This window comes from Pan paniscus, chromosome 9, assembly GCF_029289425.2.
Source record: "Pan paniscus chromosome 9, NHGRI_mPanPan1-v2.0_pri, whole genome shotgun sequence".
In the NCBI taxonomy this organism is placed as follows: Eukaryota; Metazoa; Chordata; class Mammalia; order Primates; family Hominidae; genus Pan; species Pan paniscus.
The window spans coordinates 90,745,991-90,764,192 of NC_073258.2; the positions used below are offsets into that span (position 1 = coordinate 90,745,991).

Consider the following 18,202-nt stretch of genomic DNA (forward strand, 5'->3'; position numbering starts at 1 on the left):
GCCCCTTCAGGCCCGGCACAGGACAGAGGAGGGTGTGGTGCCTCGCATGCCAGGGCAGAGGCTCTGGGTTGGGCGAGCGGGCCGCGAGGTCGCAGGTCTCCTCGCACTGTGTGACCTCAACTGGGAACTAGGGCTCAGGGGTGGGTAACTGGGTTGGGGGTGGGGTGCGGAGTGACAGGATCCATCCCTGTGGCAATGCTACTCTAAATGGAGGCATTTAGCCTCCATTTGTAACCAGGTGGTCACAAGGCCCAACAGGAGCAGGAGAGGAGCAGGAGGAGGAGCGATCCCAGAGACAGACAGGCAAGGCAGGCTGTAGAGACCGCCCCCAGTCGGTATTTTTTCAAACCATCCCTCTCCCGCCACCCTCAAGTAGTCCACAGAGTCTATTTTTCCCATATTGATGTCTACGTGTGTTCAATATTTAGCTCCCCATGTAAGTGAGAACATACAGCATTTGGCTTTCTATCCTGCATGAATTTGCTTAGGATTAAGGCCTCCAGCTCCACCCACATTGTTGTAAAGGACATGATTTCATTCTTTTTATGGCTGTATAGTATTCCATGGTGTATATGTACCATATTTTATTTATACAGTCTACCATTGATGGATTCCTGGGTTGATTATGTCTTTGCTATTTTGGATAGTGCAGCCATGAACATAGGAGAGTATGTGTCTTTTTGTTAGAACGATGTATTTTCTTTTGAGTATGTACTCAGTAATGAGATAATTGTATCAAAAGGTAGCTCCGTGTTAAGTTCTTTGAGAAATCTCCAGACTGTTTTCCATAGTGGGTGCACTAATTTACATTTCTTGCTGTATCTTTAGTTCACAAAATTTCTACTAGACTCAGCTCAGGGTTGCAGCCCTGACTGCAGCAGGTGCTGGGGCTTCCCTAAGTAGATACTGTGCACAGGTAAAGAGAGAGCTCAGATCCCGGGGTTGTGAGAAGAGAAGCAGAGGAAGGAGTTAAGGAGAGGGCCACATTTGGATGCCCTGAGGAGGGATGACAGGCAGATGTAAGGAAGGTGGTAATGTGCTAGTCACTGGCGACATCCTCCTAGTTCCAAAATCTCCTGGAAAGCAGGAAGCCTCACAATTCCCAAGCATGCTGCAGTTCTGGAGGGCACAGGGCTACGATTCTTCCCAGCTTGACTCTCTTTTCTCCCAATACACATGGGACTCTGAAGCCAGGAGTCAGAACGCATTATCTTCCACCCACACAACGTTTAAACCTTCGATTTATGATTGAATTACACACACACACACACACACGTGCAGGCACACACATGCATCTGTCTCTGTAATAAAACGTCCTTAGCTAATGCTAGACAGATCTGTGATCTGTAATTATCTCTACCCTTTTGGGCAACAAGAATAATGAATTGATTGACAAAATTGATTGACTCCTGGAAAGTAGTGTAAAAATGTAATATATATGTAAGACACATGGTGTCTTCCCCCTGTGACATTAGCAGCAACATTCCCCTAGAATATTACAAATAATATCAGAGGGGGTGTACACACATAATGTACATACCTTGTAAAATTAGGAGTAGCATCTCCCTAAGATATTATTAATAGTATCACAGAATGTGTACACACATGGCTTATACCCCATATGATGTTAGGAGTTACATCCTTCTAGTATGTTAGGAATAATACCACAAAATTGTTCACACATGGATAACGGCATATGTAATATCAGGATTAACATGCCCCGAAAATATTACAAATAACATCACAGGGGGTGTGCACACATAACGTACATGCCCTGTGACATTAGGAGTACATTTCCCTGACACATTACAAGTAATATCAGAGAGTGTACACCTTCTGTGACATTTCGAGTAATGTCCCCTGGATAGTACGAATAATATCATAGGGTGTACATCCCCTGTGACCTGAGGAGCAACATCTTTCTTGGATAATGCAAATAATATCACAAAATATACAGTCCCTGTGACATTAGGAGTAACATCCACCTAGGATATTATGAATAATATCACAGGAAGTATACTCCGTGTGACAGTAGGAGTAACCTCCCCCAAGGATATAACGAACAAATGCAGAGGATGTACATGTGTTGTGACATTAGCAGTAACATCCATTTAGGATATTATGAAAATTATCACACTGTGAACACCCCCTGTGACATTAGGAGTAACATCCCCCTACAATATTGGGAACAATATCACATGGTGTATATTCCCTGTGACATTCGAGGTAACATTTCTTTAGGATATTATGAATAATGTTACAAGATGTACAGCCCCTGTGATATTAGGAGTAACATTTCCATAAAATATCACGAATAATATCACTGCGTGTACACCACGGGTGACATTAGGAGTAACAGCCCCCAAAACTATTAGGAATAACTTCACAGGGTGTACACCGTCTGTGACATTAGGAGTAACATCTTTCTAAAATATTATGAATAATATCGCAAAAGATACACCCCATGTGACATTAGAAGTAACATCCACCTAGGATATTATGAATAATATCACAGGGAGTACACCCCCTGTGACATAAGAAGTAACATCGCCCAAAGATATAAGAAATAATATCAGATTGTGTACACGTGTTGTGACATCAGTAGTAACATCCCTTTAGGATATTACTAATATTATCAGAGTGTGAACACCTTCTGTGACATTAGGAGTAACATCACCCTACAATATTGGGAATAATACCACACGGTATACACTGCCTGTGACATTAGTAGTGATATTTCTTTAGGATATTACGAATAATATGACAGGGTGTACGGCCCCTGTGATATTAGGAGTAACATATCCAAAAAACCTTACAAATAAAATCACTGTTTGTACACCACGTGTGACATTAGGAGTAACATCTTCCTTGGATATTACGAATGAGATCACACGGCTGACACCCTATGCGATTTTAAAATTAAAATCCCCCAGGAATATTACTAATAATAACACAGGGTGTACTCCCTTGTGACGTTAGGAGTAACATCCTCCCAGGATATTACGAATAATATCAGAAGGTGTACACACATTGTGACATTAGTAGTAATATCTCATGAGTAAAGTGTGAATAATATCACAGGGTATACACACCTGTGACATTAGGAGTAACATCCCCCTGGAATATTCTGAATAATATCACAGGGTTTACACCTCCTGTGACTTTAGGAGTATCATCTCGCTAAAATATTACGTGAATAATTGTAAAATTACGAGCATCTCACTAAGATATTATGAATAATATCACAGAATGTGTACACACATGGCGTATACCCCTTGTGATGTTAGGAGTTACATCCTTCCAGTATGTTAGGAATAATACCACAAAGGTGTTCACACATAGTTAACAACATATGTAATATTAGGATTAACATCCCTGGAGAATATCACAAAGAACATCACAGGGGCTGTGCACACATGATGTACATGCCCTTTGACATTACAAGTACATTTCCCTGACACATTTCCAGTAATATCACAGCATTTACACCTTTTGTGACATTTGGAGTAACATCCCCTAGGATAGTATGAATAATATCACAGGGTGTACATCCCCTGTGACCTGAGGAGTAATATCTTTCTAGAATACTACAAATAGTACCACAATGTATACACCCCGTGTGTTATTAAAAGTAAAATTCCCCTAGGATATTGTGAAAAATAACACAGGGAGTACACCCTGTGTGACATTAGAAGTAACATCCCCCGAGGATATAACGAATAATATCAGAGAATGTACATGCATTGGGACACCAGTAGTAATATCTCTTTCGGATAATACGAATAATATCAAAGGGTGTACATGCATTGTGAAATTAGTAGTGAACTCCCGCTAGGATATTACAAATTTTATGACAGGATGTATATGCCCTGTGACATTCAGAGTAATGTTTTCCTAGAATATTACAAAGAATATTAAAGGGTGTACAGGACCTGTGATTTACAAGTAACATTTCCATAGAATATTACACTGTGTGTACACCCCGTGTGACATTAGGAGTAACATCCCACAAAACTATAACGAATAATTTCACAAGGTGTACACCCTCTGCAACATTAAAAGTAACATTTCCCTAGAATATTACGATAATATCACAGAGTGTACACACCCTGTGATATAGGGAGTAACATCTTGTAAGGATTATACAAGTAATTTGATAAGGTGGACAAACCCTGTGACACAAGGAGAAACATCCCTCTAGGACATTACAAATAGTATTAAAGGGAACACACCCCATGTGACAATAAAGGTAACCTCCCCTTAGGATATTACAAATAATAGCACAAAGAGTACACACACTGTGACATTATTATTAATGTCCCACTAGGGTATTGTGAATAATATCACAGTGTGTACAGTCCTGTGACATCAGGATGAACATTCCCCTACAATATTACGAATAATATAGCAGGGTATACACCCCCTGTGATTTTGGTAGTGCCATCCTCCTAGAATATGGAAAATAATGTCCCAGGGTGTTAACGAAGAGGGGCAGTAGAGGTAAAATCCGAGTAGTGGAGTAATATTACCCCTCCTCTCCACCCAGGATATTACAATCCACGGTGGACACACAGCGTGTTTACGTTATTGTGAGTAATATCTTCTCCGCCTCTGGAGATTACCAACTGTCATAGAAGGGTGTACATCCTCTGCACTATTTGCAGTAATGGCATCCTCTTGACCCTGGATATTAACAACAATATCAGGAGAGGATGATATTACTCCCAATATCACAGAGGGTGTACACCCCGCCTATCATATTATTTCTACTATCCAGAATAAGAGAGAATGATATTACTCGCAATAGTGCCGGGGTGTACACCCCCCTTGTGATATTGTTCCTAATATCCAGGGAGGGAGAGCATGATATTAATAACTCCCAATATCGCTATGGGTGTACACCCACCCTGTGATATTGCTCCTAATATCCAGGGGGTAGAGTATGACATTACTCCCAGAGTTTTTTTGGAGAGTGTTTCTACCCCCAGCAGCGTTGGGGGTAGTATCATCCTCTCCCACGTTGAAATTAGGAACAATATCACTGGGGGCGTGTACACACCCTGTGATATTGAAAGTAATATCAGCCTCTTTTCTCCTGGATCGTGGGACCAATATCAATGGGAAGCGTACGCTTTCTGCAATATTGGGAGTAATGTCATCCTCTCCGCCTTTGAATATTAAGGGCAATGTCACAGGGCGGGTGTACACTCTCTGCGATATTGGCAATGTTATCCTCTCCCCAAACTGCATATTAGTAAAAATAACGCAGAGTGGGTGTACACCTTCTGCGATATGAGTAGTAATATCATCTTCTCCCCTTCTGGATATTAGGAACAATATCACTCGGGAGTGTACACTTTCTTCGAGATTGAGAGTAATATCATCCTCTCCGCCTTTGAATATTAAGAGAAATATCACAGGGGGGATGTACAGCCCCTGAGATTTTGGGAGTAATATCGGGCTCTTTCCCTCCATGGATATTAGGAACAATATCTCACGGTGGGTTTACACCTCCTGCTATATGGGGAGTCGTATCCTCTCTTTTCCTGGATATTAGGGACAATATCACAGGGTGGGTGTACACAGCCTGCGATATTGCTGTAATATCATCCTCTCGCCCTCCGGGTATTAGGAACAATATCACAGAAGGGGCGTACACTCCCTGTGTTATTGGGAGTAATATCATTTTCTCCTTCCATGAATATTAGGAGCAATATCCCTGGGTGGATGTACACCCACTGTTACATTGGGAGTAATGTCATACTCTACCCCCTGGATATTAGAGGCAATATCACAGGGTGGGTGTACACCCATAGCGATATTGGGAGTTATTAATATCATGCTCTCCCTCCCTGGATATTAGGAACAATATCACAAGGGGGTTGTACACCCCGGCACTATTGCGAGTAATATCATTCTCTCTTATTCTGGATAGTAGGAATAATAGGACAGGCGGGGTGTACACCCTCTGTGATATTGGGAGTAATATCATCCTCTCCCAACGTGGATATTAGGAACAATATCACAAGGGGGGCTGTACAAGTCTTTGATATTGGTAGTAATATCATCCTCTCCCCCTTGCATATAAGAAACAGTGTGACAGGCGGGGTGGACACCCCCTGCGATATGGGGAGTAATATCACCCTCCTCTCCACACCTGGATATCATGACCCACGGTGGACACACAGCGTGTTTACGATATTGTGAGTAATATCATGCCCCCTCTAGAAATTATGAACAATATCACAGATTGGTGTACACCCTCTGAACTATAGGGAGTGATAACATGCTCTCCACCCCTGAATATTAGGAACAATATCAAAGAAGTGTTTATATCCCCTGTGATATTGGGAGTAATACCATCCTCTCCCACGTTGAAATTCAAAACAGTGTCACTGGGGGCGTGCCCACCCCATGTGATACTGAAAGGAATATCATCCTCTTCTCTCCTGGATCATGGGAACAATATCACTAGGGTGGTGTACACTTTCTGCAAAATTGGCAGTAATATCCTCTTCGCCTTGGAATGTTAAGGACAATATCACATGGGGGCTATACACATCCTGCGCTATTAACAATAATATTATCCTCTCACGCCCTGCATATTAGGAAAAATATCACAGAGTGGGTGTACACCTCCTGCGATATGGGGAGTAATATCATCTTCTCTTCTTCTGGAAGTAGAAATAATATCACACGGGTTTGAGCACTTTCTGTGATATTGGGAGTAATATCAACTTCTCCGCCTTTGAATATAAAAAACAGTATCACAGAATGGATGTACACCCCCTGCGACATTGGGAGTAATATCAGCCTCTACCCTCCATGGATATTAGGAATAATATCCCAGAGTGGGTATTCAGCTGCTGTATGGGGAATCATATCATCCTCTCCCTTCCTGGATATTAGTAGCAACAATATCACAGGGTGGGTGTGCATAGCCTGCAACATTGGGAGTAATATCTCCCTCTCCCCCTCCGGATATTAGGAACAATATCACAGAACGGGTGTACACTCCCTGCGATACTGGGAGTAATATCATTCTCTTCTTCCGTGAATATTAGGAGCAATATCACTGGGTGGATGTACACCCACTGCTATATTGGGAGTAACGTCATACACCACCCCCTGGATACTCGGATCAATATCACCGGGTGGGTGTACACCTACTGCAATATTGAAAGTAATACCATGCTCTCTCCCTCCCTGGACATTAGGAACAATATCATAGGTGGGTGTACACGCACTGCGGTATTAGGAGTAATATTATTATTAATTATTACTTATTTATTATTAACATTAACATTAATTACCAGTATCAATATTGAGAAATAATTGCTAACAAAAAGGTTTCATATTATTAACATTAATATTAATTATTGGTACCTAATATTATTGTTTTCTAATTAATAAGATCAGTATCAATTGTTAATATCAGTCATTATTAATAATTAGTATTAATAATTTTATTGTTATCATTAATATAACTATTTAATAATAATTATCATTATTATCAGTATTGATTTTAAATCACTCATTTAACAAAAACTCAGGCTACGTACAACTACGCAAAGGGTCTAACATTGTAAGCGTTTAGGGACTGCTTCAATCATTCGCTGACACAATAACACTTTTCAGCAAAGAACCCCTATGGCCCTCAACATCTACTATTAACCTTTATATTATTGTTGCAACCCTGGCCCTTTCTTTCGCTCTTCTATTGTGAACCCCCATCCCTATACCAGATCCTCTAATTAATTTTAAAATAGGCCTCCTATTTTTACTAACCTTATCAAGCCTAGCCATCTACTCTATTCTATGATCAGGAAGAGCAATTAAATTCAAATTATGCACTAATTGGCACATTACAAACTGTAGCCCAAACAATTTCATATGAAGTAACCCTAGCCATTATCCTGCTATCAATTCTACAGATAAGTGGCTCGTTTAACTTATATTCACTCATCACAATGCAAGAAATCCTCTGACTGCTCCTATCATCCTGGCCCCTAGACATGATATGACTTGTCTTCACACTAGCAGAAACTAATCGAGTCCCTATATTATAGATATATAATTTTTATATATATAATACATATTATATAAAATATAAATATATAAATATTTGTATATTATGTATTTTATATATAATATAAATATATAAAGATTTGTATATAATATATTTTATATATAATATAAATATATAAATATTTACCTATAATACAAAATACATATAATATATATGATTATATATAATTTTTATACCCTCTGTAGAGGGAATTATTTTTGTTTCTATATCCATCCATAATAAAATACTGTGTCTGTCCATAATAAAAATACTAGTGGAAAAGTAGGAATTATAGTCACGTAAGAGATAAAAGAAAATCTGTTAGTATCAATATATTAACACATATAGGTGGTGTTGGTTCTTACAGGGTTTAGTAAAATGCATTCTAATTTTCTAAACAATTTCCACGTTACTGTATATTTATTTTTCTCTCTTTCATGATTGGAAAGAGTGCAACAATATACATCCCTATACAATCATCCTTGATTACATCTAAGGGAGCTTCGGCAGTAGTAAAATTACAGGGTTAATATATTCATATAGGTATTACAGGGTAACCAAACAAGATTCAAATTCTTTCATCAGCAAAGCCCAGTGTAATCCTAAACCAGGTAGCCACTCTAATTAATGCAATTAACTCAGATACATAAATACATACATATATATGTATATGTCTGCATGTGTGGATGCACTTAAATGGTTGCAAATACCATCGACTTTTCCTCTCAAACAGTATTTTTGTTGAGAATGAGGTATATTCACTAGTTCATCAAAAATATTTTTTAAATTCTTAGATGATTACATTTGTTACAGTGACCAGCTGGATTAGAATTAGATTAGGTTTAAAATGATGAAAGAATCTGGGAGAGGGGGCAGAGTGTTGGTTGGTAATTAGCACATGGATCAAAGTAGAGCACTGAGGTGTTTAGAAGCCACAACATTGATAGGATACAAGCCAGAACTAACAATCCAATAGTAAATCTCTTCACTGTGGTATTTTCTGCCACTTCTGCTCCATAAGACACAATTTAACCACTTTGACGTGGTATCTGCAGTATTCTATTTTAGTCTACATAACATTTTCTCTCAAATGCATTCTGTTTCTCTCTCCTTCATCTTCCCTCCCTTCTTCCTTCCAGCTGTATTTTCTCACTAGAGAACACTAGTTGAATGTTCTCCCAAATTTCAGATTTCAGATACGCATCTGTAAAATAACGTTATGGAGACACATTTTAGTTGCTACTGAATACTTGGTTGTTTTCATAAGTTCACAGCATTACTACTGTCCTCCAAAAAACGGTTTCCCATTTCCACAGCTAATCTCATCATTGACTCTGCCATCCGAGTTTCTTCTAGGCCACTCTGGAAGAATCTGGAAAAATACTTAAAATACATTTTAAGTATTCATCATGCACATGTATTGCATTTTATTTTATATATGTTCGGGTGAATATCTTTCTCCACTAATTGTTTGCATTTCAATTCTTGTATCATGTTTTTTGAAACACAGAAGTCCTCATGAATATAAACCAACTAATTTTTTTTAATTGTTAATTTTTGTCCTGGTTAAGAAATCCTTATGAGAATATTGTGTCATGCTCCCCTTACCTTCAGGACTTGAATCTATTTGAAAATGACTGTGTGTGTTTTGAGGTAGGAGTCAATATTTAGTTACTTTTTTAAAAAAATTCAATTAATCCAGCATTGTTCTGATCACCTTGTGTATTTCAATGTAGAAGAGCACACTAATAATGCGGGATTATTTATATATGTGGTGAGAATTCCAAAATGAAGCCCAGCATGGAAGGTCAAATGATATTAACTCAAAGGATAGATTAGTACAATGAAATATGATGGATAAGTGCAATATAGTTAGATAAAGAGAAAGAAAAACAACATTTCCCATTTATCATTAACACTTCACTCCAAGTTTTTGCATGAAGCTAAAGATCCCGACTCTCTTCCACTGATTTTAACTCCATTCAGACATGTCTGTCAACTATTATTTCACTCAGTGGCAGTCAGAAATAAAGAAAAAAAAAAACAGAGAATATATTCCATGCCATGATCATGAATAATGATTTTTCAAAAATTAATTAATAAAGAACCAATACATATACTTTTAGTGTTTTTACCACCTTTAATAGTAACACAATAAATGAGTTTTAATAACATTAGAATGCAATTCAAGACATAAAACAGAACCTATTTGTCCTGTTTGATAAGGCACAAGGAAGAGGGCTTTCTGGGATGAAGGGGTTCCCACAGCAGATGAACACATGTCTGATCTATCTCTGGTCAGAGGTGAATACAGCAAAAGATAGGCCTGAGAGGAGGTGAGAAGGAGCAATTAGGGATGGTGTATATAGGGGAGCTTTGATTAACATCAACGAAGCTCACAGTTCTAGCTTCACAATCCAGGAATAGTCCTACATGGTTGGTAGGTCTTGGGACATACTGCAGTGTAAGTGGGGAGGTGGTAAAGAGGCTGCACTGAATGTCATTCTTAACACACCCAAGACTAAAGAGTCCCTCCTCTCCATGTATATTGCCATTCTGATTCATCCCTTTCCAATACTTATTACAGACACCAAAGGCCCAATTCCAAGAGTCCCCCACATGGACCTCCCAGTAATATTTGCCGGAGGTGAAAGTCTGAGCACCCCACGCAAGAAAACTTGTAGGTGTTGCAGTGATATGGGGCGCATTTTGACGGTCACATCCAATACAAATGCTTCTCAAATCTCCACATCGGAAGATATGACTGTTGGCTTCATTATGAGGCAGAGTAATATCCACTGCAAAATAAATAAATAAATAAATAAATAAATAGAAAGAAAGAAAGAAAACATGCATAGGCATGTGTAGATGAGCAAAAATTGTTCTATCAAGCAGTTAATTTACCAGGAAACGTAAAGTCACAAGGACACTTTTGCTTGTAACTTCTAATAAAGTATAGAGATGATTAATATTATCTACAAGACAAACAAAACGCTAACCACAGATATTAAAGATGTTTTGAAAACTTACATACTGAGAGCCAAATGTAAGACCAACTTCTTTCAATCCAATTTTCAAAGCAAAATTTGCACATTATATGCCCTAAATGCTATGCCGTTATCAAGATCATTATTTAGAAATGTTTCTTATTCTTAAAAACTAGTGCTATCATTTTGGAAAGAATGTGAAGATTTTCAGTTACTCAAGAACTGCTCTAGATAACTGGATAAAAATCCATAAGTACATGTCATAAGTGATCATTTAAAGCAGATTTCTGCAAAATCTTTTACCAGTCTCTCTGTGGCCCTCCATGCTAGCTTGGGGCTGAAGCTGGATTTTAGACTTAACATGTAGCTTTTCATATTGCAATTAAACTGAACTTCTTTTTGTTTGTAATTTTACTTGTATTCACAAAATGATTTCTTTTTATTTTTACCCATTAACTAATGTTCTTGGAAATACATAATATATATCCATTAAAAAAATTTAAAAACCCCAAGAATCTCCAGTGAACTATATTCCCCAAAAGAACAGTTCTTAGCTGTTCAAATGAATACACCAAAGAAATGTAAAATTTTGTATTTAACATTAAATAACTCACCTTCATTCTGAGCATTGTTCCATTTGCTCCTTTTTTAGATTTGCTACACTACTCCTTTTTCCCATTACATTACTCAGTACATATGAGGCCATAATGTATTTGTTTTTCACTATCTTTTAATCTTAATGCTATAAATAGGACTCTACAGACACAGATACAAAAGGGCTGCATGATTATATTGTTCACTTACGTCTATAAAGTAGTAAAATATTTGATAAAGGGTGAACTATTACCTATGTGATCCTAACAATAAGAAAATTTAGATAGTGGGAGTGCTGCCTGTGGGTGGAGACTTACCTCGGAATTGGTTGAGCCTGTCCCTCAGTCCAGTGATGGGCCCTGCCCTGAGCTCTAGATTCAGAGGCTGGGGCATGTGCAGCAGCACGGACTCACTCCTGCAAGGAAAAACCTGCAGTTACAACATCTACAGCCATAAAATAAATAAAAATCACTACTTGTGTTTAAAAGACATTTCATGAGAATCCTTTGAACCCACAAATTTGATAATTCAAAAATTATTCCTTCCTTTTTGAAATTAATTTCGATTTACAGTTTCCAGATTTTAAAGCACAGTGGGAGAGTCTGAGTCAGAATTCAGTCTGATCTTTCCTATTTTTTGCCCCAAATGTTTAAGGTTCCTTAGCCTTATGGCCTTGAGAATATTTAGAAATGAAATTCTGAGTTCCACTTCTTGGCAGACTCCCCTGACACCTTTGTCTGAAATAGCGGGGTTCTGGGGAGACTGCTGCATCTGCTGCTTCCTTTTCAAGATAAAGAATGTGAAACTTGTTCTAGGCAGCTAGACCTGCCTTTTTGAAACAAGCTTCCCTAGAGACCTATACAGTTCTAACACTCCACAGTTTTTTCAATCTGTTTTTCAGAACTGTTAACTGATATGTGTATAGGTATGAACAACAAATCATCAACTTTTTCACTGCTAAAATACTTCTCCCACTTCTCTCCTGCTTCCTCTGGTGACTTTCTCACCATCCACAAAAAAAACTTCATCTTTCACCTATGCAGGCTTTTAAGCAATAAAACAAAGTCAGGAATAAACATGTTTTTTTTTAATTTTACTTCACTATTTATTTATTTATGTGTTTATTTACTTAGTGGTCTTGTCTTTTCTGGTGTGGGAACAAAAGTAGATGCAAAAAAGAAATAAAGTAGTATCAATATCTTAATCATTTATGCCATGACTTTGGTAGAGCCTGCTTTGATATTCGTGGAAAGTGAAAGAACATATGCTAAAATCCAGGTACACTCTCACCTGTATAATATGTCTCCAAAAGCCTGTAAAAAAAAAAAAAAAATAGAAAGATTTAGTGCAGTTCACAAGATACATCTTTCATTAAGTTCAGTGTGACATTTGGAGTCAGTTCCTCAAGATATTATTTCCCTACCATCTTCTCTTCTGCAAAGCATTTTCTATTTCTTCTGTAACGAAAAACCCAGTCAGTCGTATTGTCACTAATTAATGTCCTGGGAAAGTCTGAGTCTTGAAGACATTCTCTAAAGAAGTGAAGGGAGAAGAGGCCCAGAGAGTCTATGCTCCATGGTAACCTCGAATAACCTACTCAGTCATCTTTCCCAGAACCTATTACCCAAATGAGTGGATCCCAAAATAATATTAATGTGAGCCTAGATTCCCAAAACTTCTGATCTTGCCATGTCCTCAAATTAACCTAAATGTAAATGAATCACTCACTATTTTATACATGTTTGACAACCCGAAATGTATTATTGACTTAGTTGGGGAATAGTTATTGGGGCTGTTACCTTGACCATTCCACAAAGTTTTGTGGCTGGTGGATAAAGTAGGAGGGATCTTTGGCCTGGTAGAATCCCTTGGCGGGGCTATACTCTCCCAATAAAGTAGCATTAGTTATGCGAATGTGTTTTTGGAAACACATCATGGAAATAAAGGTAGGGAGATGGATTTCAGCCATGAGGAAAATACTTAAACATGTGAATATTCAAAAACCTGAAACCACATTGTGAGTTTGTACCTGAAGTAGCTCCACATCTGGTTTATGGCACATTTTCATCAGCTCCGCATACGTTCCTCTTAAAATCTCCCTCCTGTGAGCCATTTTGGTTTTACTTAAATGAAGTTGATGAAAAATATCTTTCCCCTTCTTCTTCAGCATCTCCAAATTATGTTTTTCTTCTTCATGATGAAATGCAGGCATCTTCTGATACTCAGCTCTAATAGCTTCTAGCCTTACATTCACATAATCCTGCAGTGATAATGGGTTAGTCAAAAGAGAAATGTATATATCCATCTCCTATTAAATCTCACTGATTCCTTTTGTCTCTCGAACATCCAGTAGTTTAAACCTCAGTCTTGCCAGTTCTTAGAATCCACAAATTTTTTTCCTTTCCTTTCTTTCTGCATAAAGATCAACATAGATGTATCTGACCAATTACATTAAATTTATTCAAGATAATGAGTGTTCTAAGATAGTTGGAAATAAAAAAAAAACCACAATTTGAATTTCTCTATTCCAACCCATATTTATGGAAAAGTAAGAACAGTTCATGGTTAAGAGTTGGAGTATAGAGCTATAGTTACTAGAAAGGAAATAATTATTTCTATTTCTGAGATACGTAACAAGTTGCTTAAACTCATTATATATGAAATGACCTTAGACTAACATGTCCAGCTAAATGCATTTCGCCCAGCAAAACCTATCCTAATAAGGCTGCATTTATGATTTGGCCATCTTTGTCTCCCTGAATTCATTTCTTTCCATTCTTTTTCTAAGTCAACCCAATCTGAAACATAGACTTCTTTGTGGTTCCCCAGGCCTCCAAATATACACAAACTCAAAATTACTGCATATACTGTTCTCTCCAACTGGAATTTTACACACACACACAAACACACATATACATATACATGTATACACACTCATGGTGCACATATATATCCATACACACTTTCGTGCTCCCCTTCCGCTTCGAAACTTTGTTCAATTTGAATTTTTCAGTGAGTCTTTTTTCTGACCACCCTATTTAAAAATCAGACACTAATCTCCAGTTTCTGGCCTCTATTGTCCTTTTCTACTTCCCTGCTTGATTATTCTCCAACAAAGAACCTACCACACTCGAACACATCATGTATTGCACATATTTGCACGTTGACCATTTTTGCCTCTCATTTGGATTATACGTTTTGTGAGGACAAAGATGCTTTCTTTCTTCTATACTGGCAAATTTTCTAATTTAATATTCAACATAGACTAGGTTCTTATGAAATACTTTTCAACACACTACTATTAGCTATCATACCCTCAGAGTATACATCCACAAAGAGAAAATCATTTTTAATATTTTTCTGAAGTCCTCAGAGTTCTCCTTATATTTAGATACTAGTTCCCATATTTCGGGCATGTTTGCATGTCTCCCTCAAGACACAAATCCATATTTCTCACCACTTTTCTCATCATATGTTATGTAGTATTCAGTATTAATTAGTTGAGATTCTTAATTTCATGGTTGCCCTAGATTTCCCCTGTCACTCTTTCTGCCTCAAATTTTCCATGCAATTCCAAATACTACTTGTCCACCAGCATTCAGAGTAATGCTGACCCAGGCTCAGAAGGTTCACTTGAGCTTTCCATGACTGCCAAATAACTCTCATGCCCAGCATTTATCCAACCAGCACATATAGAATGCTGTGAGATGGCCCAGTATCTTGTATCTGTTGGTGTATAGCTACAGGTTTGTATGAAAACAAACCAGCATGCTTTGGGTAACATCAACGGTTTTGTTAGAAATCCCATCTAACAGTCACACTATTCTACATAAGAAATGAGGCCACTTATTCTCAATGTTTTCTTTTCTTTCTTTCTTTTTTTTTTTTTTTTTGACTCCCAGAAACATTACGGTTTGATATCAAGTTCCTATTCTAAGAGTCACCCATTTGCCCACCATAAGTTCCTGGAGAAGGTAGACTAGTACAGGACTAACCTTCCAGTGGCTGATTCTGGTGGTTTCCACGTTCAGGTTTCTCTGATTTTCACAAGCTTTTTCCCATAAAGACTGCATTTTCTTTAAAAGCTTCTCCTGCAAAAGAGCCATAAATTGAAGCACCAGTGAGGACAATAAAGTAACATGCAGACCGTTTCATAGGGAGGAGGCCCAGAATGAGAGACAAATAAGTCCCCAGTAAATGGCATTTCTTCTGTTTCCCTTCTGCTTCGTCAAAACTCAGAGGTTTGAAGCTAAGAAAGCCCAAAAGAGAGTTGCTTAAAGGGACTCAGAGTTGGCTTTACCCAATCTCCGAGAAAATAGGCCCACAGGAATTTCATGTGTCCTTTATAGAAATACATCTTCAGAGGCATCACTTACCCGGTGTTCCTCAGCAGCCCACTCAGCGGGACAGTGTCTGTGATACCGGTGCTCCTGAGAGCTGGAGCACAGCAAACAGAGCAGGCTCCTGTCCGCTTCACAGAATATCTTCTTTGTCTCCCTGTGAGTGCCACACATTTGCTCCTCAGAGCTCAGGAATAGCCAGAGACTGGCTTTTCTGGCACGGGAAGCCATCTTCTTCAATCGAATGTTAGTTTTGAGGTTTCTCTGCTGTGTTGTCTTTAGGCATTCAAAGCACTGAGTAAGAATTGGGATGGCTTGCCAGTTGAAGTAGAAACAGGGCCTGCAAAAGCTGTGCCCACAGTCTATGGTGACCGGGTCTATGAAGTAGTTCAGGCAGATGGGGCAGGTGAGTTCCCTCTGGAAGACTTGCGAGATTCCAGAATTCATGTTTCTGAGGAAGAAAGAGCAACATGTCATTTTGGGGTCTGGGTTGATGAAAAGCTTCTGAACATGTGGAGATAAGTGATAGCTATAGTTTGTTCTCTTGACAGTGTTCATTAAAGCACAGCAAACTATTTCTTCTGTAACAAAAATAAAAATCTCACACAGAGAGTCTCCCGGCTTTATAGTAGATATTACTGACTAGATGACTCACAACCCCTTCTACTCCTAGTGCCTGTCTGTAACACAATACCAATCTATTCAATTTCCCATTTTTCTGAATGTGGATCTGGAAATTGGGTTTGATTCTAAGTGGCCTAGAATAAATTGTAGTTGTTCCTATTCTTCTTTCATATAACTGCCGAATGAGTATGAAAGAGTGGGAAAAACTGCCTTGGCCAAAGAAATACGAGAAGATGGCTAGAGGGTCCTAGGATATATTTTGAGAGAGAGACACAACAGTGGGGCAGCAAACCACCATGGCACATGTTTACCTGTGTAACAAGCCTGCACGTCCTGCACATTTATCTCAGGACTTAAAATAATATAAAATTAAAGTAAAATAAAAAACCAAAACCAAAACAAAATAGAAAAACCAATCAACCAACCAAATAAACAAATAAAAAACAGCAATTAAACCAATGTAGGTTGAATAGAAGAGAAAAAATCATTAAAGATATTGGGCCTCTTTATTTTCTCGTGGATTAAATTAACTTCTCCTAGAGATACCCAGGCTCTGAACTAACATATAGTAGGATTTTTGTTAAACTTAAAGAGGTGTAATTATATTTCTATGGTGTGGTGGTGAATTTTAGGTATCAGTCTGACTGGATTAACCAACACCTAGGGAACTGGTGCAGCATTGTTTCTGGGTGAGTCTGTGAAGGTGTTTCCAGAGGAGAGAGACATGTGAGTTGGTGAGCTGAGTGGGACCATCATCCCTCAATGTGAGTGGGCACCATTCAATCAGCTGGTAGCTCAGATAAAAGGAAAAGGCCAGAAGAAAGGCAATTTCCTCTTTCTTTCTCCTGAAGCTGGTTCTGAGGCTTTCAGCCTTGAGCTCAGTCAAGATACCGGTATCCTCAGGACATCAGCTTAAAGACAGCCTATATTAGAACTGCTCAGACTCCATAATCAAGCAAACGAATTTTCCTGATGAATTCCCTCTCGTGTAGAATCACGTGTAGCTTGGGGACAGATATATGTTCTGAGAAATGTGTAAGGAGGTTTTATTTATTTACTTTTTGAGATGGAGACTCACTGTGTCACCCAGGCTGGAGTGCAGTGGTGCAATCTCGGCTCACTGCAACCTCCGCCTCCTGGGTCAAAGCGAGTCTCCTGCCTTAGCCTCCTGAGTACCTAGGATTATAGGAACATGCCACTACACCCGGCAAATTTTCTCATTTTTTTTTTTTTTCCAGTAGAGATGAGGTTTCGCCATGTTGGCCAGGCTGGACTTGAACTCCTGGCCTCAAGTGATCTGCCCGCCACGGCCTCCAAAAGTGCTGGGATCACAGGCATGAGCCACTGTGCCTAGCCGGGCGGTTGTATTGTTTTGACATGATAGAATATACTTATACAAACCTAGATGGTACAGCCTGCTACACACCTATGGTATACAGTACAGCCTGTTGCTCCTAGACTACAAAACTCTACAGCATGTTCTGTACTGTATACTCTAGGCGATTGTAACACAGTGGTAATTATTTAGTATGTAAACATATTTAAATACAGAAAAGGTACAGTAAACACACTGGTATTATAATCTTATG

The 18,202-nt window shown here is 38.5% G+C and overlaps 1 protein-coding gene across 1 annotated transcript; it reads right to left on the reverse strand.

The window, feature by feature from the left end:
* Nucleotides 1-9,945: 9,945 nt before the first annotated feature.
* Nucleotides 9,946-18,202, reverse strand: LOC100970297 (tripartite motif-containing protein 49D). Its single transcript, XM_008966380.5, has 6 exons — nucleotides 16,026-18,202; nucleotides 15,645-15,740; nucleotides 13,679-13,909; nucleotides 12,940-12,962; nucleotides 11,967-12,064; nucleotides 9,946-10,866 (listed from the first exon to the last, which is right to left on the reverse strand). Exons 1-6 carry the CDS (start codon nucleotides 16,545-16,547, stop codon nucleotides 10,367-10,369), a joined length of 1,470 nt encoding a protein of 489 aa, XP_008964628.5. The 5' UTR covers nucleotides 16,548-18,202; the 3' UTR covers nucleotides 9,946-10,366.